Source organism: Cataglyphis hispanica, chromosome 4 (assembly GCF_021464435.1).
Source record: "Cataglyphis hispanica isolate Lineage 1 chromosome 4, ULB_Chis1_1.0, whole genome shotgun sequence".
NCBI lineage: Eukaryota > Metazoa > Arthropoda > Insecta > Hymenoptera > Formicidae > Cataglyphis > Cataglyphis hispanica.
In genome coordinates this window covers 4704681-4722462 of record NC_065957.1, presented here as the reverse complement: position 1 = coordinate 4722462, position 17782 = coordinate 4704681, and the positions used below count along the sequence as shown (strand labels likewise).

The window sequence follows — 17782 nt, the reverse complement described above, 5'->3', positions numbered from 1 at the left end:
TCGTGCTGCTTCGAGAAACGAGAGAGCCATTAGTAACGCTTACCCGGCATAAAGCGAGAAAAATGGCGGTCGAATTATTCCGGTGGCGGAGCCAACTGTGAACAAAGGTCCTTGCTCGCGAGGAGCCCGGTGTATCCTCTCGCGGCACAAACCCGCGGGGTTCCACCCTGTCGGTGCCAAACAAATCGAAGGCGACAACGCGACGGCACGGTTGGATGCGGCTCGTTGCACGAGCCGTTCGTATATATAGATACAAGCCCATTAATCGATGCGATCGAGAACCGAGCCGGTCGACCATCACCGAGAAATATACTGTAGCGGTACAGCAGTCATCTTTTAACATAAAGAAGAAAAAAAATTGGATAATTAATAACGCATCCCAGAAAGATTCCAGATTCCTCCCCCGATCGCGAGTATTTAAAGATAATAACGTTGGAAAAAGTACTCTTAGATATATTTTACAATTATTAATTTTTATGATCTAATAATAATTATTAGAAATATAATCTAATAATAATTATTAGGAATACTTAAACACCTACGCAACTAGATGGGCGTGATTATTATCTATGCCTGACAGTATCGAGTCTTGATACTCCCTCGTCTTTTTATCCCTATTGATCGTCCTTCGCTCGCTGCCCGCATTTTACACGCCGTGTTAAAGAGGCTTTCAGCTCTCAGCGGGTTTCCTAAAAAAATTCAGAAAAAGAGAGAGAGAGAGAGACAGAAAAGTCCTCGGTTAAGTATATATATACGGCACCTCTATTATTATCATTAGAATGATCATCTACGGACCTGTTCGCGTTCCATGCCCGGTCTGGGATGCGCCACGAGATCCCGAGCAGAAAACGTGGCTCTATTGTCGCCGAATTCCCGAGAGCTCCCGTAAAAGAATACAAATTCGAGAAAGCAGGCTAGCGTGCGCCTCGCTCGCACCACTAACCGCCTGCTGTGCAAACAGAGAGAACGTTATAAAAATCCGGTTCGCTGCTTCTCAACCGAAGACACGAGTGTTTAACAAACGTACTATCTCGCCTCCGCGTTTACGTGGACCATACGAAACAGTTGCACAAGCGATAAGAACAAAAATTGTAACGTCGGCCTTGGCCTCATAAATCTTGACAGCTGATGCAAATGTCACGACATTTCGCATTCTTTAATTTTCGTAAATGAAAACGCGATGAAGGATACGTTTGGAAAATTCACAATACAGAAGGGAAAGGAAATAGGGCTTCTCCGCGCGCGTACTTTTTTTTCTTATTTATAAATTCTTTAATTTAAACGGAATCGATTTCTTTCCAAGAAAGATTACCGAACGGCGAATAAATTTCTAGTTACAAGCGATTGAAAGTCAAACAATTTTCACAATTACGATTCGAAAATATGAGAGAACAGACAAGAGAAAATCATTTCACAATAATTTTGCAAATTTGGAATTTCCAGTTTGTACCTTCCCACAACACAGGCGACAAGCATTTGCAACGGTAACAGCGAGCCGACGCGACGGCTCTCTCATCCTCCTTTCGCATCCTATATTCAGCTTCCTGCTCTGTGATCTCAGGGCGCCTGTGTTTCATCCCTCTTGAAGTTAGCTAACAGCAGGATCCTGCACAATATAGTCGTGATTGCAAATCCGCTCGTTATCGTCAAAACTGTGCTCGACCTTACGAAAACCATCCCCCGCTCCCTACTCACTCTCTCTCTCTCTCTCTCTCTCTCTCTCTCTTGTCTACCTCTCTCCATCTTTCTATAGCAATATACATCGTAAGTTCTTTAACAAAATAAAACCATTCTTTTTTGTATCCAAATTTTTTGTTTGAATTTAATAATCGTCTATTTGGCATCGCGAAAGATGCGTGATGCTCGGAAAAACAAAGGAGGGAGTAGAGATTTTATTTTATTTTTGTGCTGCACACACGCACACATAAATCTGAAAAATACTTTTTTTTTTTGCACAAAAACATGCACTAAATAAAAAATTTGTTTGAATTCTAATTAAAATTTAGTAAAAGTACAAGTTATTTATCGCTAAGAAATAACAACAAAGTGGATCGAAAGATGCGCAATTAAAACGGTTTTACGCATCGTGGATTCGGCCGAGTCAATAATTGGCGAGAATCAATAAATAGCACATATTTGCTTACGCACGAAATAAAAAAAAAAGAAGACGGAATGTGTGCCGGTGCAGGTCGAAACACATTTCTGTCAAAGAGACCGATCAAATATTACCCAGGAAAACATTCCGATGATTGCACAGGTGTGAGAAGATCGATCTCTCCGATCGACGTACCCATGAAATTATCTCTTCTCTGAATGTTATATCGGCGAAATAATCGAAACATAGCTCTCGACACACTTGACACATCTAGTAGTCGGTAATCATTCGAGAGTTGTATTAAATTTAATGTGTTGAAATGTAGATCCCCAGTAGATGAAACTTTTTTACGTCTTGCCTTTGCATATCCTTCTAATACGATTCTGGTGGAGGTCAAGTACGCTACGAAGATCACCGTTCTCGATACTCGAGGATAGTCGATGACAAGGGTAGCGCGAGACAATAATTTAACGGACGAGTTTTGATAGCGCATGTCGATGACTCACCTGTAACAGCACAAATCGTTTCGTCAACAAGAATTGTTAGTTTAACAGGAAATAGATATCGGAAAATCAATAGACAGATCTTTACACAATATATTTATCTATGGTGCCTCTCATGTCTTTTCGTGGAAATTTTTTTATCAACCTGTATATACATATATATAAGTTAATCCCTGTATCTTTTCATGCATCTCGATATCCTTACGCGGACACAATGCGTAAAGCCGTTTTTCCCGCGGGTGGCAGGATTTCTTTCCATGGGAATGCATCGTTTCCGCTTGGATCGCAGGTGCATCGGAGCCTCAAAGATCGGATAAAGCCGCACCGATGATTCAGCGGGATGCGAGTCGACTCGGCTCAGCGTGGCTCGCGTATGCCGATAATATTCGCGATAATTAGCGACGCGAGAGATGCCACGCCGATAAAATCGTCTTTCGTCGATTGTCAATTGTCAGTTTCCATCGTGGGACCGCTAACCGCTATAACTCTAAAAATCGAGTCACGCTATTCGATCTTCATATTCGTGATAACAGTATGATAAGATAACAAATAACACAACAACACAACACTTAAGATAACTTACGACATACTTTCTTTATTGCGTACTTTCTTTATCGAATGACTACAGATATAGTATATCAAGTGTTAAAGAATGCGGATTATGTCAAATAATAGATAGAGATTTGTATCATCATTCTATCATCATCTCACCTCCTCCATTTTTCTTATTCCAATTAACGAAGACTTCTTTACCTTATCACGTCGTTAGAAAAAGACAGATTGGTGATCGTACAGCAACTACCTCTTTCTATTTTTTGACGCGTTCTACGGGAGATGTAAATACCGTGCAGTCTTGATATTATACTTTTATGTGAAGATTAAACTAATACATATTACGTTTATATAGTTTCGAATGTCGATAAAATCACAGTCGACGTGTTCGCGTGGGATCGTCCGGTCGACGTCGCGGGACGAAATCGCCGGCGGTCCCGACAGGACCGTCGCAGAGATCGCAGAACATCGCAGACAGGAGCGTGCAAAAGGACCGATATTACATAATGTAATAGCGTAAAGTCACGTGCCGGCGTTCGGAGCCCCGGAATGAGATTCATTCGGGACCCACCCGGATCTCTCGATTGTCGGGTGCTCAGTAGAAAAGGGGGTTCGACGAGACGATGTCGCGACGAGAAACGCGTCGCTACGCCCGCGTATAGCTACGTGGGCTTCATCCCTCTCGAGTCAACGTTCACAATGAACTGCACCCCGCGTACGGTGGTACCGAGCTGTAATCCGATTATTCCTTTCGAACCAGCGAGCACGGCTCACACCGCGAGACGACCACTTCCGCCTCGCGTCGATAAGCTCTTATATCGCAATTGCTACCACGAGATGCATCGTGAAAAATGTTGAATCCTTTGCTCGTGAAGTCAAAAGCGAGTACGTCTAACAAAAAATAAAAAAAAAAAAAAAGGATGATAATGTAAAAGAAAGAAAGAGAAACGTCGAAAGAAAAAATAAAATTTTTACATCTATATATACGCGCGCAGGATTCTCTCCCGAATAATCGTGGTCTCCTTATTAAGTCATTTGCATGGACGAAGAATCGGCGATTACTTTGATCCGGATGCGCCGCTCGTTTTTGCCATGCAGTCGAAAACGTTGCGCCGATACCATTATCGGGGATACGGAGTAGCCGGTCGCGTATTCGGAATGTAGCGACACACAGGACGAACAAGACGAGACAAAGAGAGAAGCGCGTGCATCGAATTAGTATTTAAAAATATGCGCGCCGATAGATGCGGTTTCCGTGTCGCGCGCTCTCGGCACCTCCCATAAATATGAGATAACTCTCCGTACGGAGATACGTACGAGAATCCATAATTCTTAGTGGCCTCACTTAAGGGTCTACGTACGCCGTATCGTACGCCACGGACGATAACGATCACGCGCTCTACTCGTAAAAGGATCATCGATTGCGCGTTAAAGTTCATTAACCAGGATTAGATTAATAAAAATATAATCTGTTGAAAAAATTTAATCTGTTAATTATGAAGGGCATTGTGCAAAAATTTCGTAAGAAGAATAACTTTTGTAAGAATAATAAAATAAAAAGAGTAGAATGAAAGGAGAGAAGTCGACAGATTATGTATGCCTGATAAAAAAATTGTGTCGAATTACTTGCGCGCGATCCTGCTTCTTCAATCCTCTCTCGTATCAGCCGGCAGAAAAGTAAAATGGCCGTTCGCGTACATTCGGCCGTGGTCTTGTTGATCGATAAAAGCGTCGCGACGCTGGGCGTGTCCGTTCCATGCCGCCTCCGCAACGTTCCGCGAATCGTCGCGAATCTCCTGGAAATTTTACCTGGATAAGTGGCCTCGGGGCGAAAAAGCTAGATACCGTTGTCCTATCTTCTTGAGAAGAAGTCATCAATCCTGCAAATAAATATTTCAATATATTAGTAAATAAGTCCAGACAATTAATTATGTATGTACATTTTCGCACAATTTATAAATATACATATAAATATATATGAAAACAATTTGAATTATATTATCTTATTAATTCTAAATTTTCTTTTTTAGCTTCATAGCTTCAATTACTTCGCGAAGGTAATGTTTAAAAGGATTAAATTCTCGCTCTTCAAGTGCAATGCTGACGAAAAGTCTGTTCTCCACTTCTCTCTCTCTCTCTTTCTTCTTTCATTTCTCTCTCTCTCCCTCCCCCCCCCCTCCTCCTCCTCTCTTTCTCTCGCGTTTATCCCACGATAAATTCGATAGCGTCGGCACTTTCTGGAAAACGGATATTATTCTCCTTCGCCCGCATTTAATTTTGTTCCCATTGAACCGATATTCGTAGACGTTATCCCCGTCTCAATGAAGTGATCCTTTTTTGTTTCTCTTTCCTTCTCCGATCTCGTTCTCTTTATTTCTCTGTCAACGTAGTCGCGGAGATGCAGACGGCAGGATCCAGAACGAAGGAGCGTAAACGGATTAAGAGGGTCCTGCCGGATGACTAAGTTTTAGCCAGACCAGCGCCGGCGCCAAATCCAATTTGATCTTAACGTTAACTCGATGCCGCGTACGGTTACACGCCGAATTAACCGTCGTTGACAACCGTTGAGCTTTTGGCCGATGGTTGAAAAATATTCCTCGCGGAGTTAACGATATGTGGCCGACAAGTGGCGGGTGTATCGATACTCATCGCGTTAAGATTATGAAATCCAAAGCATTGTACATATATATATATTTATGAACTATTTTGTCGTAAAAAATAATAAACTGTATGAGTCAAATTATATTCAAGTATAATTTCGAGCCGAGCCGCGGCTACCGGATTATTCCGTGAAAATTAATTAAGATTCTATTATCGAGAAAAAGATTTGTACCGGATCGCAGCCGAAGAAGATTGAGGCAAGTTACGGAAATTGCTTTCTGGTTGCATTCACCGTCTTCGAGAGAGGCCTCCTTCTCGGAGACGATTACTCCGAGGCGGAGGGCAGTAAGCGGGATTCGGCAAAATTGGGGAGAACAGGGGGTGAATTCGGTCCGAGTTTCGGGTCCGGTTTATCGAGCTGGAACAACAAGCGGCAATCAGGCATAACTCGATCATTTCATTCTTCCGTGCCTTTCTCCCTTCGTCGCCGCGTTACGACAATTCGCGATGCTCGCGAATACATCCGCACGTACACCAATTCATAGTAGCCGGAGACCTCACCCTCGAGTCTCTCCTCGAGTCCGTATCTTTCATCCTGACGGAGAATCGAGCATTCCAAATCCCAAATCCCAAACATCTCTCTGAGCGGAGCGTACTGTACGTGAACGGAATATTTTTTCGGACAGATATGTGTGCGTGTAAGATCGTTATCGAAGATACAATTCGCTCAGCGAGTGTCATCGCGTAAAAATCGAGGTAATTCTCTTACAACGCGTCTGTCTGAGTCTCTATTCGCGCTTACACATATATACATATATGTATATGTACGATATGTATGTAAGTGTTCGATCGACACAGGCTTACCTCATCCTGTCCTTCATATCCGTTAAATATGCACCCTCGACTGGTCCAGGCGATTGTGATCAATTCGACGAGTATATATCGGCCGCGGGTGGATTAATGGGAGAAAAGTGCGTAGCAGCCCCGTAATTTCTGAAAAGATAATTTCAGTTATTGACGGTGATTACGAATGCGATCATTGATCCCGAGAGAGCAATGAAAAAAAAAAATAAATAAATAAAAAATTCGGGACTTCTTTCATTTAGATATTTTACTTTTATATCTTTATCGAATGTAAACTTTGTCAATTTTTATCTCCATCATTTTTCTACTGCACTGTAATGTTTAGTTAGACTTTTCGATTATGCACGTATCTCGTCGTAATTCCTGATTACCTAAACTCCGCAGCGTTCTCTCTGAAATTTCTCTAATCCTCGCGCGATGTTAAATGAACTATCGACAATCGAGTTAGGCGGATATACCGAGTGACCTCAGGCCTTAGAATCCGCCACGATTCTCCTTTTACACGGTTCCCTCTCGCTGTGCAATATTATTCGGTCCACTTGTCGGCACCCCTCGGTCTCGGGACTCGGGGCTTGCCCCTATGCAAGTTTCTCCAAGCGGCCATCCCTCGTAATCCTGTTACCGACCTCCACGCACCTACGCATCCCACGCGATGTGTCCCTGTCCCTCCCCCCTCCCCCTCTCCAGCATGCTTTGTGCGCCAAAAAAATAGTGTGCCTTTACGAATGCGAACTTTGCTCGCATGCGTATTCATGAAACAACGGCGGGGCGATAAAGATCGATTGCCTCTCTCTTTCTCTCTCTTTCTTTTTAGAAATCCAATATTTCTAACGACTGAAAATAAACTAGTGTTATGTACGTGTACAATAGATAAATTGTCTCTCGGTGATTGTCTCGCTACATCGTGTAACCGCAATAATGGCGATTGATAGACCGTCGAGGCGACACAAAAAAACTCGGAAAGATACGCGCGCGCGCAATCGTGCGTTAATCAAGCCGCGATCGGCGCGAGGCATCAAAGGGCGTCCGATCAAATTGGAAATTCATTGCATGCAAATCACAAGGAGAGAGAGAGAGAGAGAAATTTATTTCTTCCTTTATGTCTCTCCGCGTGAACCCACCGTTTCTCAATCGCTTCTTTCCCTGCCCTCTCATCCTCTTCCTTCTTTCCTTCCTTCCTGTCAAACCGAGCTCGTAGCCGCAAATTAGCTGCTCACGCGGCGGCTAAAAGAAAATTAAAAGAGGGTTCCCGCCTCTCGGCAACCCCTTCGCCTTCCTTCCCCCTTGTTTTTAGCATTCCGGGAGGTGAGGCTTCATCCTCCTCGCGAAATTTCAGGATCCCATTCCTCCCTCGAAAGGAACGCCATCATTTTCGCGTTGCATGGCGAAACGTTGACTGGAGTCAGGTGTAAGTGCGAATGTCAAATATCCGTCAGACATTTCTGGATAATGAAAAGAATCTGCAAGATAACACTAGCGTTTTTCAAGCGCTATGTATTCTCGACGATTGTCGTCATGAGTCCGCGATCTACCATATGCGCGATTAACGTGTGATCTATACAAGACGAGACAATACATACAAAGAACCCCTGCAACGCGAATCTTCGTCTTTCCTTATCGTAGCGATTAAAGCACGTGTTAATTACACGTACGAGCGAGATGTCGCGCGATAAGATTAAAATCGCAATGCCTAATTAAGAAACGCGAGAGAACGACGCAGAAAAATAAAGTCGAGTGAAGCGGCAGGATGGATGATTGATTGTTTGCATCAAAGAAACCCGCACGTGCGCTTTTATAACGATTAGCTAATGCAAGCCTGTCCTCGACAAACGATCCACCGATGTCGCTTGAAGGATTCATCGATGTCACATTATAGAAAACCGCGATCGCTATGCTATGCACATAGATGATGAATTAAAAGAAAAAGAATTAGAGAAAAAGAAAAAGTGAACCAGATAATATTTTTTTTTCTAAACAAAATACAAACTGGTCGTGTGCATAGCGTAAGCGTTTCGTTGTCGATTTAGCGATCGGGAGAGTCTGTTATTACAGTTGTAAGCGTCGGATTTAATTCCGCTTCCACGAATTCGCTTCGCGGCCAACCCTCATAGTTGTAATCCCGTAAAAGATGTAAATTTCCGCTCCTCGTCTCTCTATCTCTCGACGACGCGAGGAACGGCGTGTATCAACTCGAATCGTACAATCGCTCGTGTGTACTGTCGGATTTAGCCGTGGCGTGTGTTTCGCCGCACGGGGTCGGATAGTTACAAGCGCGGGTTGCAACGGGTCGGTGTAATGCGCTACCCACCCACGGGCAAATATTCGCAGATGTGAGCCGAGCAACGAAAATTCGGCTTTGCAGCACTCGTGTGCCGGCGTACTAGCTAACAGGATTTATTTGTATCTACGTATCGCGCGTTCCGCATTTCAAAGCCCTCTCTCTCTCTCTCTCTCTCTTTCTCTGTCTCCGCTTCTCTGCATCCGCTGGGTTGAATTGATATATATGTGGTAGGTATACATATATCTGCTGCTGTACGACTACACACGACACGTAGCGGGATGTGGTAGGGGAAGAGAGAGAGAGAGAGAGAGAGAGAGAGAGAGAACTGAGTTAACTAACGGGCTAGCAGTTCATTAGAGATCGCTAAACTCTAGGGTGGCTCGTAACGGGAGCAGGGGATGAGGATTTCGTTATTACGCGATATGCGTTCCGTTCGAGAAAAGGATAGTCCCTCATTGAATTTTCTCTGAGAGAGCCGATCCTATAAATCCTACTATAAATTCTGACATATCCGCACATGTGTAAAGATGAGCGTCCGCAGACGTTAAAATTCCGAAAAGAATTTTCATACAGCGATGAATTGAGCAAAGATGTATATTTCCTTCTAGCAATATCCGTGTCGCATCACCGGACATCGCGTACGGAAATGAGGCCCGTACACACGAGAGGAGGGATGAATGGCGGCGAGACCAAAGGATCCTCCCCGAAGATCGATCGCGCGGCGAACGCAACGGCGACGGTTGTCGGCGTTCTATCGATCGAATGCCGATAATCTACGGATCGGCTCAGGGCGGATAGCAGCAAGTTATTATGTAATGGGACGACGTATGCGGCAATATAAAATCGACTTGTAACGTCGTGACGCGTCTTCCGCGCGCGCGGCACGAGAGAGAGAGGTATAAGATCCGTGTACAATGCACGAAATGACAGTTGGAGACGACGCGAACGCTGACTGTATCCACCGACACAGATAAACGATTGAGATCCTTGATACATTGGACCACCAACGAATAGGAGATAACACGTCGTGGCATAGCACGGTAAATTAACTGTAAACAGTACTGTGCATGTGTCACACCCCCACACGATAGCGTCTTTATGTCCCGTCATAACTGAATTTAAAAAGAGTGATAAAGACACGAAGCATGCTATACATCGTCATATACATGTCTCTTTCTCTCTCTCTCTCTCTCTCTCTCTCTCTCTCTTTCTCTGCAAAACGAAAAAATTTTTACACTTGAAGCTTATCACAAAAATTGCATAGAAAGGTTGAAAATTTTTAATGTTTTAACGAAAGGAAGACACAATGGATCGATCGCTATTCTTTCGCGATTCCCAAGTCCGTATTAGGTCGCGCACGAATCTATCACGTCTCGAAAGGCGTGCCGAAGCACTCCTTTGAGAGGTCAAGATCCATCAATCCAAGCCATATGCAGGCGCACCGGGACCACCGCTGGGAATGCTGGCTAACAATCTGCCAAGTCATCCCCGACCGATCTTGGCACATTCGTCAACTTCGTGGCTTCGTGTGTCACCTCCTCTGGCTGACGTGGGAAATCTGGTAACCCATGTTAAATTCGACAGAAATCAAATCTTACGCGTAGCGAAAGATTTTTCTCTTCACGTTAAATTTCGCGAAGAATTAATCGTACATTTTTTACATGCTTTCGAAAAAAACATTTACAATTATAAGTAATATAAATTGTAGTGAAATATAGATTTTTAGGAACATTTCCCATTATTATTATTTTTTTTTTTTCGTAGACAGAATACAATGTTATCATCGAGAATCATCGAGATTTGTTTTCTTTCTCAGATAAATGATTCCACAATTTTTTAACAAAAATAAACAGAGTATATCCTCGGGCAGTACATATAGTCTGATGAATCCCCGACTACCAGAAGACGGCAGCCGTCTCGCCGGCGCAGTGATCTTTTAACGATCGCATCACCGATCATAAAAACCGCAATCTCTGATTAGACGAAAAGCCGTTCGCGGCGGCGAGAGAGATGGCCGAGATAAATTTTAAGCTTTGACTCTAATGACAGGGGCGTGTTTACGGTAGGTAGGTAGATGTCTACTGTGCGATTAATTTTTGTATAGTTTTAGAGCTCTCGAGTTCCACCTCTCTCCCGTGACACGATCCTCTTATTCTTCATTAAACTCTGATTGCCGTCAGATTATTATTATGGCCTCGCACTACGTACTTATCATCCTCACGTTCACTAAAAAAACAGAGATATTAGCACAAAAAGATTTATTTAATTTCGGATTTCCGTTAAAAGTATCAATGTACCTTTAGTTACTTAGAAATAAAATTAATCGAATAAAAAGCCACGTGTTTCTCCGATCTCCGCAACGTGTCTCGATCAAGCTCAACCGTCGTCGCCGAGCCTTGGACACGAATTGAGATTATAAATCAGGTAATCAACCGCTATAAAAGTCCACCCACACGAGAGCGCGTGCTTTTTTATTTTGTCTTTTTATTCTGACCTTGCACGATTTTTATGCCCGGTATTCGGATCGCGGTGTGCGCGTCTATCCCCAAAATCTCGAGATATGACAACGATTCGCTACGCGGGGCCCCTGACACAACTATGGATCCTGTGTATCCGCTCCAAATAAAACACGTCGCTGATGAAGAAGATCGCCGAGAATCAGCTGACTCTCACATAATTTTCATATAATGCTATTTACACGCAGAAATATTACCGCTATTTTTAATTTTGCGATACAAACAAAGGATATATATGATTCTCTCAACATGCATATATAATTTTTTTCTAATCCCTTATTTCTATGATAAACAATCTCAGTTTGTCTATTGCATTATGCAGACCGCGATAGAAATGTACCCGAGTAGCTTCAGCGCACGAATAACTGAAATGTTTCCTGATTAATATTCCCGTCGCCGTCCGGGTCAATCATTCTACTCTGTGCAAAGTGAGACGAGATGAAATAAAATCCAGAAATTCGGTTTATTCTGCTCGGGAACGCGGCGGCTTTATTAATCCAATAATGATCACCGCGCGCGCGCACGCTCTCTTCGCGAGTAAAATGAAGAACGCATATTTGATTTCCTATCCTTCTAGAAGGTCCGAGTTGCGTCGTCGATCGTTTGCACAGTAATCTAATTGTGTAGAGATACTCGTACGTAGGATGGAATATGATAAAGGAAACCCTTTCATACATCTGGTGGAAACTAATATATAACATTTCCCTTTATTTTATAAACGTAATTCGAAAACATTTCGCATTTTTTTTTTATTATAAAAATAATATTATAAAATTTAATATATATCTTTGCTTAAACGCATTATGTAATTATTATGGCGCGTGTAAATGATACTAATATAAAAATGATACTAATCTACCGCGATACGATTATTGCAAGATTCATGTTAAGTCGAACAATCGGGAAAGCTTAAATCAGATTCCCTCTTCAACTTAATGCTCATCTTATCATCTGCGCTTACGAAATGATTATATGTATATATTATATATATTATTGATTGTATAAATTTATCTTTTGAAGTCTTCAGCCGTATTATTTTTTTCTAATGTCTAATGTAACGTTATATATGTACAAACACCACCATTTTAAATGTATCAAAAATTTGACATGTGGCACCAAAAATGTTGTATATAAATCTTAATATCCGTTGAACGCGAGTTCATATTATCATATATACAGTTATGTGTGTTAAATATCTGATATAACATAAATGCCAATTGTATCTTTCATCGATTCAACTTTATATACATGATATATTTTAATTGATATATTTTATTGCATCTCTTCTCTAAAATAATGCATTCGTGATTATATGTCGCCCACAGCATAGAAAGAGAAGAGACAAAGATCACGACATTCGAGATGCCAAAAAATCATTGAAACTTAATTTTTTATGACAAACAATTATCTAAAAAACTATAAAGTCTTGCCCGCCAAAGCAGCTGCTTTAGAGAGCACAATTTGGATGTCCATCGATGGAAAATTCTAAATATATATAAAATATATTATTTTTTATATTGTTTTATAATAAATATAAATGCATATATATATATATATATATATATATATATATATATATATATATATATATATATCTCACCTGTAAGAGTTTAACATTTGTAGCAAAGTCGCCAGCCAGTAACTGATCCCTTAATAATCTAAAAATATATATATATATATGTGTGCTAGAGAAGGACAAAAATTATTGCTATAGACACGATAAAATTTTTTTACTCACAGGATCATGGCACAGCAGATATGTATGAGGAAACTAAATCTATTTTCATCAGCAAACAAGGAATCCCATATCCTCATAACATCTGGCAGGGGAAACTCTTGCGAAAGAAGAAGCGTCAACCATCTTGTTTCACACAGAACAATAACAAAATAAAAACCAGAATCGCAACATTGATAGTGATAAACATCAATATACAATACCTAAAGCTATAATATTGCGGACACAGTTCTTGTTGATGCAAACGCAACCAAACGTCGGGATCATTGGCTCTAACTTGATTCGTCAATTTACTCATCATTGAATTAATTCCAAATTCAGCTTCATCCAGCGTTTTTATAAAGAAATCACGTATTTCGCCCATTAGATTGGTAAAACAGAAAAAAGTATCCACTTCGGCATGTTCTGTAAAATGAAAAATATTTGTTACCATCTGTAAATGCTTTTTAGGAGGTGTTCTCATATTGTATTACACACTTCTCCATGTTGAATCTGGATCGCAAGCAAATGCATGATATATAGGTCCGACTATTTCATTCATACCCTGTACATAACCTTGACCAGGATTTAACTTCGCATATAAAAAGAGTATTCTCTCTAAAACTTCCCAATGTGCTTCACCACCTTCAGCCAATGGTGCGTAATCTTCTGCAGCCTTTCTGACAGAGACTGCTATCTAATAGATAAAATATAATATCATGATAACACTATATCTGCAGAATGTTTAGAACTATTTCACTGATATCTCTGTGTATAACATATATCTATATAATATATGTATCTACATAAGAGATATAAAAATATATAAAAAGACTTTTTTTCTCTGAGAATGCTAAATGTTAATAGAACATATTACTCTGCATCATTTATAATACCTGCTGTTTTCCGTTCATTAGAGTAAAGGCAAGCATAAGCAAGTCTATTAATAAATTTAATAAAAAGTTGATGATGGAAGCTTCAATTGTTCATAGTTTATTACCTTGGTCACTCCTAATCCCTTTCTTTCAACATTTGCGCTTTTCAGTACAGTATGTTGAACTCTATTGTGTAAACGTTGCTGGCCAGCACTCACTATTTTTTGACATGGATAATCAGTTCCTTGTTGAAAAAATGATATGTCTGGACATAGTCGTCTGTATAAATATAATTTATCATTAATCTTTCTTATTAATCAAGTTGATTTTTACACAGAGTTGTATGATTCATTACTCACCTAACATCTTTATCAATTTGAAGGAGAACTTCATTATCTTTGAAGTACGTTTGCCATTTACTATCCGGATTTAAGTTGAGAGGATGATCGTGTAATGTTACATCAACTCTCTCTTTGTCATCTGTATTAGATTCTCCAGGCATAACAATGAGATCTTCTACAATCAAATGCAAATAAAAAATTATTATGTACAACAGCGTTTTAAGCATTGTAAATTATTTTCATCATAGCATCATTTCTTTCTCTTACCAATGAAGGTGTTATACAACTCTCTTTTGCGTTTCAGAGTCTCCAACCAACTGGATCTTTTCGGTGGCAAGTAGTTCAGCAATAACTTCCAACATAGAGGCCTTAGGCCACCAGGCTCGTCAGGTATGCCTACAATAAAAAAAAATCAAATTATTAGAGAAAGCTTACATAAAATGACGCGATAAGTTAAAATCATCACGATAAACAGATTAGAAATAAATCATGTGGCAAACATACCATGGAAACATATTTTTGCAAGACTGACTGTATCTATTTCGTCTGCGTTAAGAACATCGTCGAATTCGCTCAATCTGCAAAATATCCTTCTTGTTAACGTAAATCTTATCTGCCTGAGAATCTTGACAGACTTACCTTTTTCTCAGAATACTCATTTTCCTCGCGCGCGAAGAACATGCAGAAACATGTGACACAAAGAGCAAGGCTCCAGCAACGCGGGGAATCTCTATTCGCGGATTTGCTGTCCCTTATCGGCATTCAGTAGGCGTGTGCAACGGCGCATGAAACGATGTATCCGTTTTCTCATTATTGATAGCGGATTGTCAAATTGACTGGCGCAATAATTATTATCACTTTTTCAAATTGCTGCGACAGCAACAGATAGCCAGTTGAATGGCGTACCGTGATGGTCACTGACATTACTCTGACACTCTGGCTTGATTCCCTGACAGAAAGTATCGATATACCTTTCTCTCAATTTCTCGATATCTCGGCACCGATATTTAACGATGCAAGATACAACGCTTTCTTACGATGTTCATTGTAAATGAATGAAAATACGTACACACGGTACATTCGCATAAATGAGAAAAGTGGATAAAACTTTTTTCACCGATGAAAAAAATTGAAAAGTAAAGAAAATAGAGAATTGCATACAAAGTTGTGTATTTACATAAAAAATACTATTATCTTTTACTTTTGAAAGCAATTTTATGTCCACAACTGATACTGATTGATACAAATATAGATAGTGAGGTGTCAAATAATAGCTGTCAAAATACACATGTTTATCTTATATATGTACGCTTGTCAAATACCTAATGCTTACCCAGAAAAGTGATGAGTGTTTGATATTTTAAGACATTGGGTGAGTTTGCATATATGCAGAATGAAAAAAAGTATATATGTTTCAAGTTTCTTATAAATTAATATATAACGTTATTAATTCATCATTATAATGTTTTACTATAAATTGAGCCTATATAATTTGTTTTCATTATGTAATATATAGTAAAACAACGTCATATATCAGAATTTCTCTTAATCTGCAGTTCTTTTGCATCATTTACTTTAAACTTTTGGATCTTAAATCGTTCACGTAATATGTTTATATATTTTTCAGTTACTTTGCAATTGTAAAAATGCCATTCAAGTTCCATTTAAAAAAAAGCAGACAATACAATGTCGTGTCCAAGAATCAGTATGTGATTTGTGTCGAATTGTTAGACGCCACTTCCATAGAATGCACACTTAGTATTGACAGTGTTGGTCAAGAGTGTCTAAACAATGTGACACAGCGTTTAGGATTGGGACAACCAGAATTTTTTGGTTTACGTTATGTTTACTGTCATGGTACCCCAGCGTTACGTTGGGTGGACATGGATAAACCTTTAAAGAAACAACTTGAAAAGGATGCCAAGAATTTTACACTTTACTTAAGAGTTATGTACTATGTCACAGATGTCCAATTCATTCAAGATGAAATGACAAGGTATTTATCAGTTGCCTAAGTAATGTAAATCTCTAAATAAGTATAATTTTAAATACTTTAAATACTTCTTTTCCTTTTTTTTCAGATATCATTATTATCTTCAATTGAAAAGTGATATATTAGAAGACAAAATACATTGTAATCCTAGACAAGCTTGTTTATTAGCAAGCTATTCTATGCAAGCTGAGTTTGGAAATTATAGTCCAGAAAGACATACAATCGAGTGTCTCCAGCAGTATACTTTCTTTCCAAATGTAACATTAATTTTCATAGCTATAAAGATTTTTACTCTAATTCTTTATTCATTTAACCTAATTTTAATCTTGAATCACAATTTCATATACTCCATATATTGTGTTTCTATATTTAGGAAGTGATTAAGATTGATTCAGGTGGACAAGACTCTCTCTTACATACAGCAATATGTCAGTACAAGAGTCTTACTAATGTTACGCAAGCTAGCGCGGAGGAGCTGTATATCTCAATTGTTATGCAGCTGGAAGGATATGGCAATGAAACATTTACTGCCAAAGTAATATACCACGAAACATCTTCTCTCAATTACTCTACTTGCTTTCAATTATGCAAAATATATATATTTCAGGATAACAGTAACAATAAAGTTATTCTTGGAATTTCCATCAACGGGATTATGGTAGCCTATCCTAATACACAAACGCAATTTTACAGGTTAATTTACTTACAACTATATACATACACATATGTGTATGTATGTGTGGCTTTGTGGATATATATTAAAAACATTGCAACATATTAGATAATTTTATATCTTGCAGATGGAGAGACATCAGTAATGTTATAAATCATAAGAAAACGTTTAGAATAGAATGCCAATTGGAGGGTGAAGAAGCAAAACAATTTGTATTTACTGAATCACGTAATGCAAAATATATATGGAGATTATGTATAGCTCAACACACATTTTATATGCAATATCAAGAACATCGTCCTCTAGAAAGATCCAATGGTTACTTTGTGCGTAAATGAGCACTTGACTATACAGCATCATTTTAGCTATATAATTAAAAACAATATATCGTTTCAGGATAATGATACAAACGATTCAAGTGAGCAAACAGTATCCGTGAATTTGGATAACCGAGTCGCAGACAGTCATATGCGATGGACAAGTTACAACGATCTTTCGACATCACCGTATCCCGTAGTATCTGTTTCGTCAACGGATTTAAATAATTTGCGCGCATTATTACCGTCGTATAGACCGGCGCCCGATTATGAAACGGCGATTCAAATGAAATATAATAACGGGGGAAACGCTCCTCAGCCTTATTATGCGAATCAATCTGCGATAGTTGGTTCGGATATTTCGTGCCTTCTTGGTAATGTTGTAAATCGTAACAGATATTGAATTTAATGAAATAACTTGATGATCATTAAAAGTTTCATTTATATATATCTGCAT

At 39.6% G+C, this 17782-nt stretch overlaps 2 protein-coding genes across 3 annotated transcripts; one reads left to right on the top strand and one right to left on the bottom strand.

Moving 5' to 3' along the window:
* Positions 1-12100: 12100 nt before the first annotated feature.
* Positions 12101-15126, bottom strand: LOC126848715 (TBC1 domain family member 13). The gene is made up of 10 exons (XM_050589822.1): positions 14982-15126; positions 14847-14920; positions 14610-14738; positions 14361-14517; positions 14127-14280; positions 13625-13823; positions 13351-13552; positions 13151-13273; positions 13013-13070; positions 12101-12897 (listed from the first exon to the last, which is right to left on the bottom strand). The coding sequence occupies exons 1-10, from the start codon at positions 14999-15001 to the stop codon at positions 12829-12831; spliced, it is 1185 nt and encodes a 394-aa protein (XP_050445779.1). The 5' UTR covers positions 15002-15126; the 3' UTR covers positions 12101-12828.
* A 449-nt stretch (positions 15127-15575) lies between these two features.
* Positions 15576-17773, top strand: LOC126848714 (tyrosine-protein phosphatase non-receptor type 14). 2 transcript variants are annotated; one of them, XM_050589821.1, is made up of 7 exons: positions 15576-15714; positions 15970-16338; positions 16424-16592; positions 16709-16870; positions 16943-17028; positions 17136-17334; positions 17405-17773. In XM_050589821.1, exons 2-7 carry the CDS (start codon positions 15989-15991, stop codon positions 17726-17728), a joined length of 1290 nt encoding a protein of 429 aa, XP_050445778.1. In that variant the 5' UTR covers positions 15576-15714; positions 15970-15988; the 3' UTR covers positions 17729-17773. The 2 variants fall into 2 exon arrangements, with proteins under 2 accessions (XP_050445778.1, XP_050445777.1); XM_050589820.1 differs by having other exon boundaries at positions 15605-15745.
* Positions 17774-17782: the final 9 nt, after the last annotated feature.